The sequence below is a fragment of the Phascolarctos cinereus genome, unplaced genomic scaffold (assembly GCF_003287225.1).
Source record: "Phascolarctos cinereus isolate Bilbo 61053 unplaced genomic scaffold, phaCin_HiC Scaffold_726;HRSCAF=1367, whole genome shotgun sequence".
In the NCBI taxonomy this organism is placed as follows: Eukaryota; Metazoa; Chordata; class Mammalia; order Diprotodontia; family Phascolarctidae; genus Phascolarctos; species Phascolarctos cinereus.
Window position 1 is genome coordinate 376,020,100 of NW_027556098.1, and position 23,299 is coordinate 376,043,398.

The window sequence follows — 23,299 nt, forward strand, 5'->3', positions numbered from 1 at the left end:
AATAACCTGCCGGCTGCTTTCTTTGCCTCAAGCCTTGGCTCACTCCAGTCCATTACACTCAGCTGTCAAAGTGATCTTTTGTTTGTTTGGGGTTTTTTTAGGCAATTGGGGTTAAGTGACTTGCTCAGGGTCACACAGCTAGTAAGTGTCAAGTGTCTGATCTGAGACTGGATTTGAACTCAGGTCCTCCTGGCTCCAGGGCAGGTGCTCTATCCACTGTGCCACCTAGCTGCCCCCTCAAAGCGATCTTCTGACCATGTCACTCCCCCCTACTCAATAGACTCCAGTGGCACCCTATCACCTCCAAGATCAAATGAAAAATCCCATTTCATTTTCCATAATCTCTATCCCTTAACCATTCTAGTCTTCTTATACTTTGTTCCCCTCCATGGACCTACCCTTGGATTCAGTGACACTGGCTTCCCTGCTGCAATTTGCACAAAACATTCCATCTCCCAACTGGTGGTCTGCTATGATTGGAATGCACTCCTTCCTCATTTCTACCTCCTGCTTTGGCACAGAGTTCAAATCCTATCTTCTCTTCATTCTAGTGCCTTCCTTCTGTTGGTTATCTCCAATTTATTTTAGCTACTTCTTGTTTGTCTGTTGTCTCATTCATTCAAGAAGTCCCTGAGAGGAGAGGCTATCTTTTGCCTTTCTTGCCAGCATTTAGCATGGTGCTTGACATATAGCAAACACTTAATACATGTTTATTGAATGACTGACTGACTAACTGACCAACCATGAATGGAGCATGAAGTCAGAATCGAGAAAAACCGGCTGCTCTGTACCAGCAGTCAAGGACCTCCCTCGGCTGTCAGCCAGGGCACCTACATTCCTGACAGCTCAGTCCAGCACCTTTGGACACCTGCTTCTCCCTGGGCATGGCTCCACCCTCCCCCACTGGCCCTGCCCTTTCCCTACTTCCCTCCCCCAGTGCTAGGCCTGGGGTGGAACAGACTGTCTGGGCACCAAGGCTTCCCCACCCTCACCATGAACACTCCAACAGTTGAGCGGAAGAGAGGCAAAGAGAGAAAAGGAGGATAAAAGAGGAGAGGAGAGGAGAGGAGAGGAGGGGAGGGGAAGGGGAAAGGAGGGGAGGGGAAAGGAGGGGAGGGGAAAAGAGGGGAAGGGAGGGTAGGGGAGAGGAGAGGAGAGGAGAGGAGAGGAGAGGAGAGGAGAGGAGAGGAGAGGAGAGGAGAGGAGAGGAGAGGAGAGGAGAGGAGAGGAGAGGAGAGGAGAGGAGGAGAGGAGAGGAGAGGAGAGGAGAGGAGAGGAGAGGAGGGAGGAGGAGGGAGAGGGAGGGGGAGGGAAAAGGAGGGGAGGGAAAAGGAGAGGAGGGGAGGGAAAAAGAGAAGAGGAGAAGAAAAGAGAAGAGAAGAGAGAAGAGAAGAAGAGGAGAGAGGAGAGAAAGAGAAGAGAAGAGAAGAGAAGAGAAGAGAAGAGGAGAGGGGACGAAGAGGAAAAAGAGAAGAGGAGAGAGAAGAGGAAGAGAAAAAGAGGAAGAGAAGAGAAGAGAAGAGAAGAGAGAGAGGGAGAGAAGAGGAGACTTGACGAAAGGAGAGAAGAAGAGCAAAGTGAAGAAAGAAGAGGCAAGGCCCTTTCCCTGACTCTCCTCTTCCAGGGGACCCAATGAAGTGGTTACTAGCTATCCTAGCCATCAGCATCCTGAATGGTGAGTTTCCCCAGTGCCCCATGGCCAGACCCTCTTTCTCTTCCCTGGAGTCAGAGAGAGCAGAGAGAGCTTTTCTCCCTCCTCCAACTTTAACAAGGAATTACTATGGCTTTCAGTTTTGTTTTGCTTTGTTTTTTTCTGATAAAAGCACTGGGTTTGGAGTCAGAGAACCTGCATTCAAATACTCCATGTTCCTCCTTACCAGCTGTGCGATCTACAAATCCCTTATCTTCTCTGGGCCTCAGTTTCCTTAACTGAAAAAATGAAGGGATTGGACTAGATGATCGCTAAGGTCCCTTCCAGTACTAAAGTCATGAAGTGACCTTTGCACATAATCCCTGAATGGCAGAGTGGGAAGAGAGCTTAGCAATATGGTTAGAAGGGGAAATGGCCCCATGGGTCTTTCACCCCTTGTCAGGGAGCTGTTGGAACAAGCTCTAACCAGCACAGGGGAGCTGATGGTGGAAGTTCCGGTGTGAGCATTTACATCTTGGAGACTGGCAAATACTACAAATCAAGGCTTAATTTGTTTTGTTTATTGTTTTGTTGATTGATGGGGGAAATGATAATAATATGGATTGAACTTAAAAGTGTGTCATATATATGCATGACAAACTTTGTATATATGTATGTGCAATACATTTGTATAATATAAATATATTTATATAAATATATATTTTAAATGTGTTGTGCATATATATTTATATGTCTATAACATAATGTAAAGGAAATATGTACATATACATATATTTTAAAGTATGTTGAGCATATATATGCATGACACTTTATATATGTATATAATACATATATAATATATGTGTATATGTATACAATACATATATAATGTGTATAATACATATATAAATCCCTCCTAAAAGGGTTTTCTCCTCAGGAAAGAAATGAACTGACAACTAAGGCAAAGTGGGGAGGGGTTAAAGCTTTAGCCTTGGTTTTCTCTTTCTGCCTTGAGTGATAGCATCTGGAAAGGGGGAGCTTGGCCCAGAGGTCCTGAGCATTCTATGAAGCCCCAATCTTTCTGGTTATCTCATCTCTCTCTCTCTGTCTCTCTCTCTCTCTCTGTCTCTCTCTTTCTCCCTGTCTTTGTCTCTCTTTTTCTGTCCCTCTGCCTCTCTGTCTCTCTGTCTTTCTCTGTCTCTCTCTCTCCCTTTGCTTCCAGGCAGCAGGGGTCCTCCACCTCATCCCCAGGCCACATGGTAGTGGAAGGGAGGAGAGGGGAGGGAGGGAAAGCTATAGCTACACTTTGTCCACCTCTTATACCCCCGTCCTTGCCCTTGTCATGTGGGATTAAAAATCATAGCATGCACATTTGTACCCTTGAAGGGTTGCAGAGGGCTCTGTCTTCACAACCACCCTGTGTGTGAGATGGCACATGAAGGTTTTATTCATTCATTTGTCCTGAGAGAGATCGGACCTCCTTTCCCAGGAGAAGAGAAGGCAAAGGGGAAACAAAGACTGTTTCAGCCATAATGGGGTATATATGCTCTGAGCACAAACTCAAAGAAAGTGTTGGTGGCAGTGGTATTTTATGTAGAAATTAGGAAGAACTTAATGAAAGATGGAGCATAGGATGTAGAGCCAACTTCAGGGATAATTTAGTTCAATAGCTCCCCATTTTGCAGATGTGGAAACTTGAGGCCCAGAGATAAAGTGACTTGTCTAAGGTCACACAGTTTTAAATAATAGAGCTGAGACTGAATCTTAGGTCCTCTCTCTCCAGACCCAGGGCTTCTTCTCTGACTCAACAAGGAATCACAATGTACCAGGTCAGGCCTCTGTTTAAATGAAAGTCATAGAGTGTTAGAATATTAGGGTTTGGGGGAGGGGCATGTGCCTGATCAGAGACAGGGGGATGGTCCCTTACAACCCCACTTAGGAAAGAGGCTGATAAAATCCACTGAGAAGAGTTTCTCGGAAGCCCCGACAAGTGCTGACTAGACCATCCACTTCAAAGGAACTGCTTTCATACCTCCTCCCACTCCTGCCCCTGAACAGCCTCAGGGAGAGGGCTGGGAATCCCAGTCTTCGGGAGGTTGGCAGGATTTGGCTTATTTCTGAAGACCCACAGACAGAGGCTGGCAGCAGCTATTGGCTATCATGTGGAATAAGCCCTGGCTTTGATAGAGTCAGTGGTCCTGGAGAAGTCAGGTTGCTGACTCCACTACTTAGTACCTGTGACCTTAAGGCAAGTAATTTTCCCTCTCTGGTCCGAAGTTTGCTTATCTGTGACCTGTGGGAGCTGGGGGTCCAGATCCTAACCTTTCAACTGGCTACTTTTGTGACTTTGGGCCCATCACTTCATTTCGCTGCATCTCAGTCTCCCCATTTGTAAAACATGACTGCTGGACTGGATCAACTTGTGGTCCCTACCAGCTCTAAAGTCTATGATACAATAATAATATTAACAATAGCATTGATATGGCACTTCAAAGTCTGCAAAGCGATTTAAAAATATCAGCTCATTTGATCCTCACAACAACCCTGGGAGAAAGGTGCTAATAGTATCCCCATTTTAAAGATGAGGAAACTGAGGCTGAAAGAGATTAAGTGTCTTATCTAGCTAGTGTCTGAGGCAGGATTCAAACTCAGGTCTTCTCAACTCCAATAATAAGTCTGTATTATCTAGCTGGATGATCACTAATGTCCCTTTCACTGTAAATTCCTATCCTCTTTTCCTTGGGTCTCCACCACTAGGGGCCTTAGCAACTCCTGATCCTGATGCTTTAGGAAGAAGGATGCCCTCAGGCTGACCACAGCACTTGAAGCTCTAGAGGAGATCCTGGGCTGAAATTTGCTGGAGCAAACATTTCAAGATTCAATTTAAGCTTCCTGAGAGCAGAGACTGTTCCACTCTAGTCTGTGTTCTCATCTAGCACAGTGCCTGGAATATGGGAGGCAACTGATAGATAGATAGATAGATAGATAGATAGATAGATAGATAGATAGATAGATAGATAGATAGATAGACAGAGAGACAGGCAGACAGACAGATAGATAGATAGATAGATAGATAGATAGATAGATAGATAGATAGATAGATAGATATTCACTTAACATATGACATAAAATAATTATAGAGTCTTGAGTAAAGTTAAAATCAAGGAAATTTTCATTTCTTAAAAATCCAGGATTTCCAGCTAAGCAATGTATTTTCCAGTCAGGATTTCATAATATACAACTTGCCTTTGGAGAAGTGTGGAAATCCTATCATTCTGAGAAGCAGATAATAGATTTGGGCAAAATATAAATGGGGATAAAGAGGAAATGCAGCCTTGTATTCTGGGTCTGATAGGGACTGTCCTCATTTATGGATAAGGAAACAGAGGCTAAGTGAGATACACTAGCTAGTTAATGTCTGAAGCAAGATTTGAACTCAGAGCTTCCTAACTTCAAATATCACACTCTGTCCACTCTCCCAGCTTGCTATATGCCTGAGTTCAGCCTTGGGGAAACCACTGTACCTCTCTGGGCCTCAGCTTCCTCATCTGTCAAGTGACTTCTGAGGTTGCTTCTAGCTCTAGGCTCTCTGCTCCTATGAAGTTACCACTTGGCAAATGCTTACCGAATGTTTCTATGAATTTCCAGGGAAGCAGCCAGCCCTATCCAGACTTAGGACTCACAGAAGCCCAGGAGAAGAAAGTCCTTGGGCTGGGAGCACCCCAACCCAATCCCCAAACTCACTGTACTGGCGGCTAGGCTAAACTAATGTCAATGTAGGGGGTTGGGGCAGTGGGTTGGAGAAGTTACTGAACACAAATACACAGACTGATACTAGCTTTGCTCTAACTCAGAGAAGAGCTACTACATTGAATTATTGTTCTCCATCAATTCACTTGCAAATTATGGCATCACCTTCCTGATGTCATGGTCCTCCTGGAGAATGAAGGACAAACAACAATTATTCTCCATCTCGCCAGGAAGCCACCAATCATTGCCTCATTAAGCCTAGCAGAATCCAATTAGTTCCTTCTCTGGGGCATTTCTCAGGCTACAGCATTCCCTCATCTTTCCTCTCCATAGCATACAGTCCTTTCCCAAGCATTTCTGGGGAGGAAGGAGGGCTTCCCGGAACCTGGACAGGTAGCCTTTATCTTTCATTCCCCTTTCATGTCCTCATTCAACCTCTGCCCTATCCCTGCCCCAAGTAGTAAGATAAAGGAAAGGAACAGAGTCAAGGACCTTCTTCATTAGAGAAAAGTTTCTTCTACCTCCATACAGCACCTATGCCTTCACCCCCGAAGGCTAGACCACAAAATAGAACTACCAGTCCTAGGCATCCCCTATAATTTCCCACACACATACTTGGAACTCCATGTCACTTGCCCCTAGGTGATCCTCTTCTCCCCCTACAAAGGTCACGGGGACACAGAACATCAGAGCTAGTAGGGATCTTAATCATTCAATCAATAAGTCCTGATTAACTGCCCACACAGAGACACAAAAGTAAGATAGTCCCTGCCTTCAAGAATACTAGGAAGATACTATTCACTGATGAGTAAATACAGGGATACATACAAAAGAAAGAGAAGCAGATCTCTTAACCTCTCAGTGCCAATAAACTTCTTAAGACTATAAGCTGCAGAAAAGGTACCAACCTACTTTGATAAAGGGTATCCTCACCTGGTCCTACCCTTATCCTAATGAGAATATAGGTCCAGTGATAAAATGGAATGGGATGGGAGAGGATAGGATAGGATGGGGTGGGTTGAGGTGGGGTGAGATGGATTGGAGGTGGGATGGGCAGGATGGGATAAGGGAACTAACAAATGGAGAATAAGGAAAGGGCTTGACCTTAAAACAAAAAAAAAATATGAGCTCTAGAAGGGATTCTCATTTTAGAGGAGGAGGAAACTTAAGGATAGAGTAATTTGCCCAGGATCACAGCAGTAGAACCAAACCCTGAACTCAGGTATCTTGGTTATTCAATTCCACCCCACTTCCAGACACCATCAACCCTAAAACTAATGTTCCTATTATATTTGGCACTACCTATCTCACAGAGCTGTTGTAAAGAAAACTTTGTAATCCTTCAAGCTATTGAAATGTGAGCTGTTATTGGTCTATCCTTGCCACATTCCCCAACACACCTCTACTTTTAAAATGGATAAGAAAACAGAGGTTAAAAGAGGAGAACTCACCAACCTAAAGCTACAGACAAAGTCTATAGCAGAGCTTGGACTCAAATTCATACCTTCCAATTCCCAGTTCAATGTTCTTTCTGCTAATTCCCATTGAGTGTCACCCAGTCAGAGGAAGGCCTTTCTCTTCAATACCTTCATGCTACTGGGCTGATCCCATCCTTGCTTCCCACATTCCTGGCTCAAAAGGCTATGTCTGCCCTTTGCCTGAGGGTCACAGCCCCCAGGCCATGTCAGGGCAGTGGCCAGTGGGCTGTGGGCAGTGGGCAATGCTGACTTGGGGGGTGGGGATAGGGGTCTGGGAGCCTCCTGGTTCACTGGCTTCTGACCTTCCCTCCAGCATACATCGCAGAGGAGAATCCCAAGCTTCTTCAAAACCTGATGTTCCACTCAAGCAACTTTGAAAACATTTTGAAATGGGACAGTGTTCAGGGAAGCCCTGCAGACACAGTCTACAGTGTGCAGTATAAAAGGTATAGTCACATGCCCTGATGGCAGGCCTGCACCTCTCTGAGTCAGACTGGACTCTCCCCAAGGCCAGGAACTATATCTCCACCTTCAGAGGACTCTAAAGTCAGAGACTGATTCCCTCCTCAAACCAGGGTTCCTAGAGATCAAGGGCCATGGCCCTCTTGGAGGGGGCTCTCTGAGGGCAGGGACTGTGTTTTTCCTCAGTCAGGGGCTCCCTGAAGGTAAATATTGTGCCTCTCTCCTCAGATTGGGGGTTCCATAAAGACAAGGACTTTTCTGTTTGCCCCCTCAGACTGGGAGCTCCTTAAAAGCATCTTCCCCCCACCTTCCCCCTCACTCAGGAATTCCCTGAGGTGAGCCATCATTTCTCCTTCTTCTGGCTGACCCCTTCGTTCCCAGTACTGGGATCTGTATGTGGGACACAGCTGAAGGTGAGGAGAAAAGAGCAGAGAGAATATGGAACCCAGACTGAGTGACTCCTGTTTAAGACAGCCCCACCTCAAGTTACTTCTTGAAACTCTTTGCTGGGGATAAAGACTATGAGGGAGGTGGGCAAGAATACAATTTCACATACTTGGAGACTCTTATTAGGTATGTGATGGCCCAGGGATGGCCTGTGGGATCTCTTCCAACTCTAAATTCTGTGATTCTGATTTGATTCTATGGTGAAAGTTCTGGGCTGGCTTGTTCGGGCAGACCGGGCTGGGAGGTGTACTTGTTTGCAAGGGTGGGGCCAGGTAATAGCTCTGCTCTCCACAACTCTCCAACTGTCCATTTGCTGCCTCTGTCATTCCCTCCCCTCTTTGCTCCCTCATCATCATCATCATCACAGGGAGATGGAGTCAGCTCAGAAGTTGAAGGGATTCCTTCTTATTCTCCTCTTGGCCTGCCCTATAGGTACGGAGACCCAAAATGGAAGCCCAAGGCCGAGTGTCAGAACATTACTCAGACATCGTGCAACCTGACCTACGAGACGAGAGACACCGAGGAGCAGTACTTTGCCAAGGTGATGGCTTCTAGCCAAGGCCACGGAGACATTGTGGAGTGGAGGCAGACGACAAGGTTCAGTGCCTGCCGAGACAGTAAGGACAGCTCCTTTTCTGAGGGGGAGGGGATGGACAGAAGAGTTCAGTACCCAGGACAGCACCAGGCTTTGAGCTGAGTTGGGGACAAAGGGACCCTTTATTTCATCTAATCTATCCCACTACAGCAGTTTTTAACATTTAAAATCTACTTCTCCTGACCTTTGTGCACCCTTCCTCCCTCCATCTCTGGATCATGGATTTAGAACTGGAAGGTACCTAATTCAACCTCCACACTTCACAGATGAGGAAACTGAGGTTCCAAAAGGTGAAATTAATTGCTTTGTTATAGGATCACAGACAGAGCAAGAAGGGATTTCAAAGGTCAACTAGTTCAAACCCTCTCATTTTATATATAAAGAAACTGAGGCCCAGTAAGGACCACAGGCAAGATTTGAACTCCAGTCCTTGTAGTGTCAACCTCAGCACTCTAACCATTGAGCTATACAAGCTTTTGTAGGGTTTTCCTTCTCTGTGTTGCTTAGCAAAAGCCACAGTCAGCACTTATGATAGTGGGACTTGAAGAGCAGGCTCAGTCATCTTTCTCTCTCCTCTTTCTTTCCACCACCCATATCAGCGCTTATTAAGCCGCCACTGGTGACCTGCATCCCCAACGTACGGTCTGTAAAACTCGTTGTGCATCCCTTGCCCACTGCCCTCTGGACTAGAGATGGCCACCAGCAAACTCTAGAAGAGATATTCCCAGACCTATTCTATCGCCTTCAACTGCACATCAACCAAACTTACCAAATGGTAAGCCCTAAACCCACCCTGTCCCAGAAAAAGCCCTCTTCCCAGTTCCCCAGAGAGAAGATAGAATTAAGACTTGACCTGAAAATTAACTGGTGACGTGGTAGCTCTTTAGAATTATGGCTGCTGGGATTTGAAAGGGACTCCAGAGGTCCTCAAACCAGAGCCAACCTGAGCAGGAATCCCTTCCCCAGCATCCCTCAGAAATGACTCCCCAATCTCTGCTTGTAAACCTCCAGAAAACAAGCCCACTACCTTCTGAGATAGCTTCTTCCACTTGGGCACAACATGGTTCATAACAGAATGCAGAAATCACCCACCAAATGGGTCTGTATCTGGGCTCCTGCCATAGTTCTTGGGTTGAGTCTCTTCTGCCCAAGCTCACCGGGAAAAGGATCATAGATTCTTAGAGCTATAGGGAACTTCAGAGGCCTTTCAATACAACCCTACCATTTTACAGATGAGGAAACTGAGACCTAGGGAGGGGGAGGGGAGATTAAGCACCACTTTGTGCCAGGCACTGTGTGAAATGCTTTATAAATATTATCCATTTATCTCATAACAGCTCTGGGAGGTGAGTGTTCTTCTTATCCTCATTTTACAGATGATGAGGCAGACAGAGGTTAAGTGACTTGCCCAAGGACACACAGTTAGTAAGTGCCTGCAGCTGGATTTGAACTCAGTTCTTTCTGACTCTTAGCCCAGGTTAAGTGACTTGCTAATAATTCCCATGTAGTAAGTGGCAGAGGCAGAAATTAAAGCCACCTCCTCCGACTCAGAGGCGAGGCTCTTTCTGCTGTACGGCATTGCCTCGTTGGGACCTATGCTCTGGATCCCCCTGAAAATGGACAGTTGAAAGCTGACTCTAGACTTCTTTTCAAGTGAATGTGGGATTAAATAGATAGAGCTCCAGCCTGGCCCTGGAGAAGAGTTGAGAGAATGCTCCCCAATTTCTTTAGAGAGGTGGGTGACTGTGGGTGTGGAATAATACATACACTATCAGGAATGGTCAGAGTTCCTCTCTTTTGTCTTTGTTACTAGGGAAAGCTCACCAGTCAGGGAAAGAAGAAAGGAAGTGTTTACAAAGGAACAGGGAATAAAATACAAAAGGCACCAATAAAAATAAAAATAGCTTGGGCTCTGTACAATGGCCAGTGTAAGAGTGGGATGATAGAATGGGAAGTGTCATAGGATAATAGATTTAGAGCTGGAGTATATTGAGGTTAAGAGATTTGGTCAGGATCACACAGGCTACTGGGCAGGATTTGAACTCACATCTTTCTGACATAAGGTCTAACATCCATCTATCACGGACATCGCGCACCCTACCTTTCAGGAAACCTACCTCTGCCACCTATTTGCTGGGTGATCCCTCACCCCTCAGCTTCAGTTTTCTCATCTGTAAAATGGGGTAATCATACTCTCCTGGAGGTAGCAGATAGGTGGCACCATGGAGGAAGACTTCAGTTCAGATCCAGCTTCAGATACTTTCTAGATGTGTCACCTGGCGCAAGTCACTTAATCTCTGTCTGCCTGAGTTTCCTCATCTATAAAATGGAGGTAATAATAGCACCCACCTCCCAAGATGGTTGTGGGGATCAAATAAGAAAATAAAGTACTCTGCAAACCTGAAAGTGCTATATAAATGTTAGCTGTTATTGTTATAGCTATTATTATTATTATCATCGTTATTACTCACCTCTGACACATTTTGTCTGCATGACCCTGGGTAAGTCTCTTACACTCTCGGACTCCCAGACAGTTCTGTAAGATTACACTTTGTAGAATAAGTACCGATCTGCACTGATGGAGAGAATTTCTTCACTTGGAGTCCCTTAGACCACAAAATCTCAAATCCTTGCTGAAAACAAAACAAAACAAAACACAAAGGTTTCTTGACCTTTTTTTAAGCAAATGTATTAGAACATTTTGTAATGTGGAAAGGGTGTGAAGGTAAACACTGGTGAGTATCAATAAGGTGAAGTTCTCTCCCTCGGTTTCTTTACTTTATGCAGCACTTTGAAGGGAAGCAGAAAGAATATGAATTCTTTGGCCTGGCTCCAGACACAGTGTACCAGGGGGTCACCGTGATTGTTATCCCCACCCCTTTCAAGGAGAGTGCCCCCTACACATGCCGAGTGAGGACACTGACAGGTAAGCTTTGATGCCCATGAGTCCAGTGGAAAACAGCCCCAAATTCAAGTTCTGTGCCTTCTCCTGCCACGCTCAGTGACCTTGGGCTATCCTGGAAATCAGTAAGACCCAGGTTCAAGTCTTGCCTTTGACACATAGTAGTTGTATGGCGATGGGAAAAATCATGTAACTGCTCAGGCCCTCCGAGCAGTCCACTGAAGAGTTGCCCATCTATCTAGATTGGTTTATGGAGTTTCCATATTGGGATCTCAGGCTCAGTGATTGCAAGCTGAAAGAGACCTCTGAGGTGAGCTGGTACAACTCTTTCATTTTCCAGATCACGAACCTAAGGCTGGTAGAGCTGAAATTATTTGCGGAGGGTCATGCAAGTATTAAGTGACAGAGCTGAGATTTGAACCCAGGTCCACTGACACCAAATCAGCATGTACCATAATGAAATCCCAGGTCTGGACCTCAAAAGAAAAATGCAGGGGCAGCGAGGTGGCACAGTGGATAGAGCACCGGCCCTGGATTCAGGAGGATTCAAGTCCGGCCTCTTACTAGCTATGTGACCCTGGGCAAGTCACTTTACCCCACTGCCTAGTCAAAAAACAACAACGACAACAAAACAAAAAAAGGAAAGAAAAATGCAGAGTTTTCACTGTGCTGGGAAACACATCATCTACCTAGAAAAGGCAATCATTAATAAGTCAGTCATTAACAAGCATGTACTAACTAGCTGATGTATGCTAAGGAATTGATGATTAAATAATCCAGATGGGTGAAAACAAAGTAATTTTAAAAAGAAGAGACCACTCAGAACAAGGGCACATTTAGGAGACGCCATGAGAGGTTCATTTAAGGAAGGCGGGGATTCTTTGAGGCCGAGTGCTTGCTAAGCCCGCCCCTTCCCAAGTGCTCTAACAGGAAAACTGGCTGAAAGTCTCACTCTGCCCTGCCTAACTTTCACTGGGTTTGGGGGGTGACCTCTAAGACAAAAGATGGAAAAGAGGCCTGATTTCATAGGCCAAGGGAAAGACTTGGGATCCTAACTGGGATCCCAGAGCTAGAACTAGAAGGGAGCCCAGAGGCCATATTTTACAGATGAGGAAACTGAGGCCTAGGCAGCTCAAAAGACTTGCTCAAGGTCAACCAGGCATTAAGTGTGAAATTTGAATCCAGATCCCCAGACTACAGAGTCAGTGCTAAAAGGAGAACTGGGAGGGGCCTTAGAACTCAGAATGTCAGAGCTGGGAGGGGTTTAGAAAATAGGTCAGTGCTGGGAGGGACCTTAGAACACAGGATGGCAGAGCTGGGAGGGACCTTAGAACACAGGATGGCAGAGCTGGGAGGGATCTTAGAACACAGTATGGCAGAGCTGGGAGGGGCTGAGAAAATAGGTCTGTGCTGGGGGACATTTAGAGACAGTGTAATTGAGCTCTCTCATTTCACAGATGTGAAAACTGAGGCCTCAGAGAAATGACTTGCTAAAGCTGGTTGCCAAGTCGGTATTTTGAAACTTTTTGAGAGAGCTACATATGGAGGCACGTTCCTAGTACACTCAGTTCTTAACTATCAAAGAGCTGATTAGCTGATAATTCCTGGCAGTTGCTTAATCCAACTTATGTTTCTCCCTGCCCTCCAGCACTTGTCTGAATTTTCTCCTCCAGAAACTCACAGTATGTAGGAAGGAGAGGAAAACTTGCTATACAACTAGCAGGCATGAAACCCATTTGGGAAAGTACAAGTGTCAGCCCCAGAGGTGATTTCTGGATTTGGAATTCTCTGCTCTGCTGAATTATCTGCTCCTCTCCATTCCCATGGCAAGTAGAAGTCCAAGCCACAGGAGGGGCCAGGACACAACCAGGTCTCAGTAGCCAGAAGTGGCTTGCTGGGCCTCAGGTACCATGACCTCCAGGAGGAAGACAGGAAGTGGCAATGGTCCTAGAAGAGCCGTATTCTGGACATAGTGCATGCTGGTTCTTCAAGTAGCTTTGTGCCCAACAAACTCTAGAAAAAGGCTAATTGTATCCATTGCCTCCACTTTATCTCCTCTCACTCCTAGTTCAGTGGGCAGAACTGAATTTAATTCATGAAATATTTATTAAGCACCTACTGTGTACCAGACATTGTGGTAGGTGCTGGGGTTACAAAGACAAAAGTGGATTGGCCTCTGCCCTCAAGTAGCTTATATTCTTATTGTTCAGTCATTTCTGACTCTGTGACTCAGTTTGGGTTTTCTTGGCAAAGATGCTTGAGTGGTTTGCCATTTCCTTCTCCACATAAAAGGAAACTGGGGCAAACAGGGTCAAGTGACTTGCTTAGGGTCACACAGCTAGTATCTGAGGCCAGATTTGAACTCAGAAAGATGAGTCTTCCTGACTCCAGATGCTAGTTTTCTAGTAGACACTGTGGAGCCACCTAGCATCCCTAGCTTATACTCTACTGTTGGGGAAGGGGTGGACAACATGTAAGTGGAAGTAAATACAAGCTCTATTCCAAATTCTTACTAAGGAATTTCAGGGTGGATGTAACTGAAGAAGGGAGAATGCATTGAAGGAAAGGCCTCATGGAGGAGGTAGGTTGCAGGGAGCCAGGGATTATAAGCGACTCATTCAGTTCCCACATGGGGTTGGTTCCATGATGAAGTGAAGGATCAAGGGTTTTATGGGGAGGGGCAGCTTCTCAGTTAGCCGTGCCTGAACTGGTGCTACCACCTCTGATACCACAAGCAGGGAGACTCCAAGAACTGGCTGTGGGAGCTTAGAGTCTAGAAAGCTGAGAACGTGGAGGGGGCCAGAATAGATGCCAGGTATGGATGGCAGCAAGGAGGAGTCAGGCAGAGAGCCAAGATTGCCCACCCCACAGGAGACACAGAGGGATCTCAGAGGAGCCCCCAAAACCACAGGTTTTTTCCAGCTACCACAGTTGTCTGTTTTTATAGCCCAGAAGAATCTCATCTTAAGGGGCAGAATGTTAGAAGGTCTTATTAGCCAAGCACAAAATAATGGTGTAATATCATCGTATGATTCCCATCACAGTATTATCAGCATTTAGAATGATCTCTTACAAACTAAGGTCAATGTACAAAGTGATTTCATGGAGACAGCAGTTTCTCACGTAGACATGTCACCTTGGACAATTCTCTTCACTCTCAATTTCCTCATTTATTATATCTTGATGGTATCTGGTGAATGAATGAATGATTGAATGAATGAATGAAAGAAAAAGCATTTTTTTCAATTAACAACATTTATTTTTATCTCACTTTTTCCCTACCCCTAACCTGCACTTAAAAAAAAAATCCTCGCAACACATAGGCATAGTCAAGAAAAACAAATTCCCATATTGACTGTGTCCAACAGATAGATGACTCTTTTTATACTCTGAGTTCATCCCCTCTCTGTCAAGTGAGCAACATGTATGGTATGAGATGTTGGTCTAAAGATTAGACTCTGAACCAGTGGTACCAAATTCATACAGAAAAAGGGACCACATATTGACTTAGAAAATCACATATTAATGTTATCTATGTTTCACTGTGTTTTTATTTATTTTGTTAAATATTTCCCCATTACATTTCAATCTGGTTCAGGCAGTACTCCAGATTAGTATGTGATTGACACTTCTGTCCTGACCCATCCTGCTTTAGTCCTTCTCCCAAAAGCTAAGGTCTTTGGGTTTATTGAACAGTAAGCTACTAGAACCTTTGTGTCCGTGTGTTATGTACCTAATCTGTTCTACTAGCTGAGTTCTCTAGTTTTTAACCAGTACCAAATCATTTTGATGATTACTTCTGTGTCATATAGTTTGAAATCTGATACTCCCACCTCCCTTCCTTCCCACTTTTCATTATTTCTCTTGTGATTCTTGAACTCGTGTTCCACCAGATGAACTTCCTCTCTCTCTGTCTCTCTGTCTCTGGCTCTCTCTCTCCCTACACACACACACACACACACACACACACACACACACACACACACACACGTATACACACACAGACACACAGAGGTTCATATATCATCACACAATGCATATATACACACAATTAAATATATAATAGTATACATAATATATAGTAATAATGTGTATATATCATATATATGTTAGTGTGTGTATGCATGCATTTCAGTCATGTCCAACTCTTTGTGACTCCATTTGTGGTTTTCTTGACGATGATACTATAGTGGTTTGTCAATTCCTTCTCCAGCTCATTTTAAAAATGAGGAAACTGAGGCAAACAGGGCAAAGCGACTTGCCCAGGATCATACAACTAGTAAGTGTTTGAGGCTGGATTTGAACTCATGTCTTCCTGACTCCAGGTCCAGTGCTTTATTCACTGGACCATCTAGCTGCTTCCAGGTCACCAAGTTAGTATATACTGAAGGTAGAATTTGAATGGAAACCTTTCTAACTATATATAGCTGATTTTATCTCTCTGCCACATTTTTCAGATCTGTACAATTGACTATAAAATTAAATTCTAAAAGAAACTGATTTAAATTTGATTGTTTTATTTATTTATCGTGCCTACTAAGTGCCATTTATTAAATGCCTACTATGTACAAAGTACTAGGCAAAGCAATGAACACAGGAATAAAAAAGCTAGAGTCCTCGCTGCCAAGGAGATCCAGTGTCTCACTGGGAGACAACTGGTAGAGGAGGTCTCAGCTTAAGGTCAGATGGGATGGTTGTGTGGTCCCTAGGGTGCACCGGGAAAGCAGATGACAGCACTTCCTCTTCAGTGTCATTTCCACTGACACCTGTGTAGGAGCAGTGGGTACAGGCCACTGCAGTTGGATGGAGTTGGATTGACCAATTCAAGTTGGTATCTAGGCCTCAGGCTTGGAACTTCCATTTTATTCCTTCTCCCAAGGGGGTGCACCCTCAGGCTCTATGCAGAACTGGTTCATACTAATCAGACACCCCCCCCCACAAAGACTCCTTTCTATTTAAATGTCATTCTCATTTATATCATTGCAGCCCACGTGTGCGTTGCTTCGTGCCTCTGCTTCCTCCCTCTGGCTCTATTTCATATTTCTCCCCAGGCTTCTCAGAGTCCCTCATATTCATCATTTCTTGTGCAATCACACTCCAGCACAGTCATGCACCATGATATATTCAGCCTTTCCCACAATCAATGGGCAATCACATAGTTTCCAATGTTTTGCTATCACAAGAAAAAGTGTTGCTATAAATATATTAGTACATACTGCACATGACCTTTCTTTCTCTCCTTGGTCTTGTGGCACTTGCCCAGTAGTGGGATCACTAGGTCAAAGTGAGAGATAATCAGTCAGCCTGCTTATTTTTGTCTTTGTGACACCCTCTAACCCTTGATGTATCACACTTTCTAAGATTTTAACTGACTGTGTGCTAGCTAGTTCTGGTTGATGCTGGCAGTTTCCTGTAGAATCCCAGGGAAAGCTGAGGAGTCCCTGGGTTCCCCTGTATATGTATGTAAGCATATGTATATATATATATATATATATATGTGTGTGTGTGTGTGTGTGTGTGTGTGTATGTGTGTGTGTGTGTGCTTGTATGTAAACATGTATGTGACATATAATCTCATCAATCAGCCTCACCCTACCTTGCTGCAGAGTAAGGTATAAACTAATCCCATTCCCTGGTTTCAGACTTCACTTTGAAGAAATCACCATGGATAGGAGCTGGTTCTCAGTCTGGCAAATTGAGAAACCCCCTTTTATCCACTTCTCCAGGAGTGAGGAGGCTCAGGTATATAAGCATATCAGTGCTAGATAGGAGGCATCATGATTGTACAGTTGGTTGAAAAGCCCTGAAATTCTGGATCCTCTCGTCCCTTGAACTTGTAGTCCTGTATTCTCTCACAAGCAGAGAATGTCAAAGCTGGAAGGAGCCTCAGAATATAGAATATCTGAGCTGGAAGGGCCCTTAGAATATGCAAGTGCCAGAGGTGGCCTTTTGGAAGTGAACTGTCAGGGCTGGGAGGAACCTTAGAAAATAGAGCATTCAAGGAGGAAGGACCATTGGGACACAGAGTGACAGAACTGGAAGGACTCTTAGAATGTGAAAGCCATGGAATGTAAAGCATTTCCACACCCACACACACCCACATAGACTCTACCCTTGTCTCTCTGAGGGTACAGCCTTTAAGGCACAAGATGTTCTAAGAGGAAAGGTGGGAAGGAAGAAAGGAAGGAGGGAAGGAAGGAAGGAAGGAAGGAAGGAAGGAAGGAAGGAAGGAAGGAAGGAAGGAAGGAAGGAAGGAAGGAAGGAAGGAAGGAGGCAAGGGAAGAGAAGGGAAGGGAAGGGAAAGGAAGAAAAGGGAAAAGAGGGGAAGAGAAAAGAAGGAAAGGGAAGGGAAGAGGGGTTAGAGAAAGAAAGGTTGGTCACAGGTGTTTAGAATTCCAAAATGGGAAGTCCCTACACCTAACCATTCACCTTCTTCCCCATATCTGTCTTCCTTTCTTTGCCCAGACTGGACATGGATGTATTCCTTCTCAGGGGTGTCCCTGTTTGCCATGGGCTTCTTTGTAGCTGTGTTTTGTTACCTGAGCTACCGATATGTCAAGAAGCCTCCTAAGCAGCCCAATTCACTGGTGAGAGACCTTGCGGCCCTGGGAAATGAGGTGGGAGAATGAGGGTGGGTGTCTCCAGGGGAAGGGCCTACAGCTTACAGAGAGACAGTGGGGACCCAAGGACCCCTTGGCTCTCCCTTAGACCCTAGGCTTGAAATACAGAATTTTAAGAGCTAACCCAGTTTGTCCTCTCAAATAACCTAGAATCCAAATCCACAAAAAGTGCAAGTTTAGGGATTTAATAGTATGCAGAAGTCAGTGAGGTGGTCAAGAATTGTGTCCAGGCATTGAAGAATATGGAAGCAGCTCAGAGATGATCCGTTTTTCTATCCTTTCAGGCAATTCTCACACAATGTGGTGTAGAAGAGTTCACTTGGCTTGGAGGCTAATAATCTATCTGGTCCTAGTCCTGGCTTTGCCTTTCATTAACCATGTGTCAATTCAATTTGATAAACATTTATTAAATTCCTTCTGTATACCAGATATTCTGCTAAATGCTGGGAATACAAAAACAAAAAATGAAATAATTCCTGCTCTCAAGAAGCTTACATTTTACTGAGAGGATACAACATATACACAAGTTATCAATCAAAAAGCATTTATTAAGTGCCTACTATATCCTAGGCTCTGGAAAACAAAGAGAAAAGTGAAAGGTTACACTCTAGTAAGAAGAAACAACACATACACACATAGGACATCCAAAATTTTGAGGGGAAGGCACTAGGGGATCAACGTGGTACTTAAGCTGAGCCCTAAAGGAAGCTTGGAATTCTAAGAGGAAATAGTAAGTAAGCTTGCATTACATTAATCAGGGACTGTTTGTACATCAAGCTCACAATGTGGGACATGGAGTATCATGGGCAAGCATTTGGGTAGCCCACTGGAAAGTATGTTGGGTCTGAAGTCCAAGACCTGAGTTCAAATCCCACCTCAGGGGCAGCTAGATGGCTCAGTGGATAGAGCAACAGCCCTGAAGTCAGGAGGACCTGAGTTCAAATGTGGCCTCAGACCAAACACTTGCTACTTACTAGCTGTGTGACCCTGGGCAAGTCCCTTAACCCCAATTGCCTTTAAAAAAAACAATCAAATCCCACTTCAGACACTTTCTAGCTGGGTGACCCTGAGTAAGTTGCTTAACTTCTATCAGCCTCAGTTTTCTCATCTGTAAAATGGGAATAAGAATAGCACCTACCTCCCATATTGTTGTGAGGATCAAATGAAATAGTACTTGTGAAATGCTTCTCAAACCTTAAAATACTATAAAGATGCCACCTATCTAATGATGATAATGATGATGATGATAATTACTAACAGCTAGCAGGCTAGTTTGACTAGAATAAAGAATATAGGGAAGAAATTTTTATGAAATGATTAGGAAGGTAAATTGAGCCAGATTGTGGAAGGCTTTAAGTCCTAGGTTGAACAGTTTATATTCTATTCTAGATGCAATGAGAAGCCGGTGAAGACTTTTGAGTAGGGGGGCTGAAATGCTCAGATAGTTTGGGGAGGATCAACATGGCAGATTGTGCAGGATGGGTTAGAGAGGGGGGAGGGGCACCAAAGGTAGTGCAGGTCCATCAGAGTCAGTGTGGTGAAAACACTGGACTTGGAGTCAGGAAGACCTGGGTTCAGATCCCACTTCTCCCACTCATTAGCTGCATAAGCCTAGGCAACTCCCTTCATTTCTCTGAGCCTCAGGTTCCTCATCTGTAACGTGAGGGGGTAGGGTTGAGCTCCATGACTTCCAGGGTTCCTTCCAACTCTTCATCTCTGTCCTTGAGATGCATCCTTGGAGAACCCCAAAGTGTCAACCATACCCCCTGTGGAATCAATGGCCCACAGCACTAAACTTTGCCTCAATGTCCTTGCTTCTCCACAGGATGTCCAGAGAGTGCTGACCTTTCAGCCACTGAGATTCATTCAGGAGCATATCTTGATCCCAGCCATCGACTTCAGCAGTTCTGGGGGCCTGGTCCCTCCAATCCAATACTCCCAGGTGAAGATACCTGGGGCCAGGGAGCCCCTAGGAGCTCCATTGCCCCCTGGCTTGCCTGAGATCACTTACCTTGGACAGAGTGAGATACCCATCCCTGTCCTCCTGGCTCATGAGGCACTTGCCCCACCATCCTATGCCCCTCAGTCAATTCCAGAGGTGGGACCACCTTCTTATGCCCCACAAGTGGCTCCTGAGACAGAGCCCTCATCCTATGCTCCTCAAGCCCTCCCTTATCCATGGCCCCCATCTTATGGAGCCTGTATGGAGATCTCAGGGGGACAAATGTCCCCACAACAGGCTTTGAACCGCAGATGTTTCAAGGGGACAATGGGCCAACCTCAGGCCAAGCAGAACCCAGCTGGACCCTTGTTGCCAAATTCCCAGACAGAGGAATGCCAGGAGATTTCCAGAGAATTCTTTCATCAATTCCCAGGACTCCAGAGAGAACAACCACCCAGCCCAGCCCTGCCCCTGGTTCACCCAACTGGTTCACTGGAATCAATAGCTCCAGGATACTTAAGCAACCAAACCTCTTTGCTTTCCTCTGTCCAGGTGGAAGACCATCCCTTTTCCCTCCTCTCCTCCACCCCTTCCCTCCTATTTCAGCCCAGGAAACAGACTGAGGGAGCCTGGAGCCTGCTAGATTCTGTAGTATGTCCCAGGGATGAAGTTCCTCCTCCAGGACCTGAGGGGAGCTGCCTAGGGCAGTCTACAGAGCTTGATTTGCTCTTTAGAGATTTGGACCTCACAGTACAGTGGGAGCCCTGAAGGAAAGTATGGCGGGGAGCAGCACCCTCATTGTGCTCTGACAGCCATTGTGGCTCTCCCCAACCTGGAATACAGCCCGGGGCAGAACCTCCTGCTGGTCACCCTGTGTCATGGCTCTGGCCCTCAAGAAGCCCCCATTTATATTAGGGTAAACACAGCTTCTGTCCTCAAGGAGACTGCAGTCACAGAAAGGAAACACAATTCCTGACCTCCCAGAAATCTCAGTCCTGAGAAGGAAGACGGTCCTACTTTAGAGGCTCTCCCTATCTGCATTTGGGGAACCCTTGGTCTGAGACAGGTGGACATAGTCCTTGCCCTCATGCGATCTTCAGTCTGAGAGGGAAGACAGTCCCTGCCTATAGGGATCCCCCATCCGAAAGGGGAGACAGTTCCTGCCTTCAATCTGAGGAGGAAGACAGGTCCTCCAAGACAGCCCCTAGTCTGAGGAGACAGACACAGCCTCCACTTTGAAGGAGCCTCCCAGGGTGCCCCCCTGCTTAGGAGGGCAATGCTCCCCTGCCTTCAAGGAGCCCTCTGCAAACAGACATGAAGCTCTTATCCCCAGAGAGCCCTCTGTCTGAGGGAGGAAACAGCTTTTGCCCGCAGGAAGGTCCCCAGTCTAAAGGAGGGAGGCAGGTCCTCCCATGGATCTCCAGTCTGAGGAGATAGACACAGCTCCAATCTTCAGGGTGCCTTCATACTTAAAAGGAAGACGGCCCCTGCCCTTGGGGAGCTCCACCCCTTTTAGGGGAGAAGAACCTGAAGAGAAAGGGTTCTTATAAGAAGAAGATGGACCCCACCCCTAAGCCCCTGAGCCCCATTTCTCCAATTCCAATGACCTTGGCAGCCCCCACACCCATTCCTAAGAGGGTTTAGATTCCACTACCATAGTCTGTCTTTCCCATACAATCTCTTCCTAGATACTGGCTGCCTGCAAACATACCCATCCTGCCTACATTCATGGCCTCCACTGCCTCTCCTAACAATCACATCTCAGTCACTCACAATCTAGCTTTCTTCCTACCTGTTTGCTTCATTGAGACTACACCTGTAAAATGACCACATTTCTTTTGAATTTGCCAAATCCAGTCTTCAACCTTCTTCATCACTCTGCATATACTATCAACTCTTCTCTCTGCTACATACATTCTCTTCCCCTCCCAAGCCAAAAAATCACCTTGTATTTACTTTGTTTATAATTCACTTATATTCATATGTATACATGTGTCCTCTCCACCCCTGCCCCTCCATGTAAGTTTTCTGAGGGCAGGGACTGTTTCATTCTCTATTCCCAGTGCCTAGCACTTACATGCTTATCAGTTTGGTGATTTCATCATGGGTTCAGTTTTCATCTTTATGCAAATGACTCCCAAATCAATATATCCAGTCCAATTTTCTCTTCTGAACTCCAGACCCACAACCCCAACTGCCTCCTAGACATCTCCACCTAAGTAATCCATCACTACAGGTGTTTCACAATAGACAGGTTCAAAACAGAACTCATTGTACTTCCCAATATCATTACTTCCTCAAAACTTTCCAGATTTTGTCCAGGATACCATTTTCCTCAGCAGTGAGGTGACACAGTGGATTGAGTGCCAGGCCTGGAGTCAGAAACATCTGAAACACTTACTAGCTGTGTGACCCTGGGCAAGTCACTTTATAACCCTGTTTTCCTCAGTTTCCTCATCTGTAAAATGAACTGGAGAAGGAAATGGCAAACGGCGCCAGTGTCTTTGCCAAGAAAACCCCAAATGGGGTTATGTTGGACACATTTGAAAATAACTAACCAACAACAGCAAATCATCTTTCCAATAATTCTAGTTCACAGCCTTGGAGGAATCACTGACTCTTCTCCCCCTCTTCCCCACCCCCCTCTCCTACATGAGGCAAGTCACTTATAAAATGAAGATAATAGACTAGGTGACATATAAGGTTGGTTCCTTCCAATCTATGATCTAACGATTCCTCCTAGTTTTTAATGATCTCCTCCTCTTAAAATTAATTTATATTGTTTTCTATATCTTCTACATTTATTTATTTGGGTATATGTTGTATTTGTACCCTGCCTCCAGTAGATTGTAAGTTTCTTGAGGGCAGAAACTTTGGCTGTTTTTTTTTTAATCTTAGTATCTCTAGCATCTAGAACAATACCAGACATATAATAGGCACCTAATAAATACTTGTAATGGAATAAGATCTTTTGTCTGAATGCTTTGTCCTGCTTAAGGACAGCTAGGTGGCATAGTAGATAGAGTGCCAGGCCTGCATCAGGAAGACTCCTCTTCCTGAGTTCAAATCCGGCCTCAGGCACTAGCTGTGCGATTTTGGGTAAGTCACCTAACTCTGTCTCAGTTTCCTTATTTGTAAAATGACCAAGAGAAGGAAATGGCAAACCACTCCAGGATCTTTGTCAAGAAAACCCCAAATAAGGAACTGAAGAGTTGGACACGACTTAAACAATTCAACAACAATAAAAATGAGGATAATAACAGCATCTTTTATAGGGTTACTGTAAAAATCAAATGACATAACATCAAAACACTTTGCAGATCTTAAAGCATTATCTACATGTTAATAGCTATGAAAATTAATGCCAGAGCTGGGACTAGAATCTTAGAAACACAAGATTTTCATGATGGTCTGGGATATGGAGCTAGGGTGGGGGAGGTTTGCAAAATTCCAATTCTAGTTCACTCCCTTCA

At 45.1% G+C, this 23,299-nt stretch overlaps 1 protein-coding gene across 1 annotated transcript; it reads left to right on the top strand.

The window, feature by feature from the left end:
• The first annotated feature begins 1,532 nt into the window (after positions 1-1,532).
• IL22RA1 (interleukin 22 receptor subunit alpha 1) lies at positions 1,533-22,791 on the top strand. Its single transcript, XM_020983104.2, has 7 exons — positions 1,533-1,675; positions 7,172-7,304; positions 8,200-8,384; positions 8,962-9,137; positions 11,150-11,288; positions 17,730-17,851; positions 19,710-22,791. Exons 1-7 carry the CDS (start codon positions 1,633-1,635, stop codon positions 20,592-20,594), a joined length of 1,683 nt encoding a protein of 560 aa, XP_020838763.1. The 5' UTR covers positions 1,533-1,632; the 3' UTR covers positions 20,595-22,791.
• The last annotated feature ends 508 nt before the right edge of the window (positions 22,792-23,299 follow it).

Excerpts from the sequence above, each read along its gene's own strand:
- IL22RA1 (XM_020983104.2), top strand. The coding sequence starts at position 1,633 with ATGAAGTGGTTACTAGCTATCCTAGCCATCAGCATCCTGAATG. Across the intron at positions 8,385-8,961 it reads GTTCAGTGCCTGCCGAGACA|CGCTTATTAAGCCGCCACTG; the intron begins GTAAGGACAGCT and ends CACCCATATCAG. Across the intron at positions 17,852-19,709 it reads CTAAGCAGCCCAATTCACTG|GATGTCCAGAGAGTGCTGAC; the intron begins GTGAGAGACCTT and ends GCTTCTCCACAG.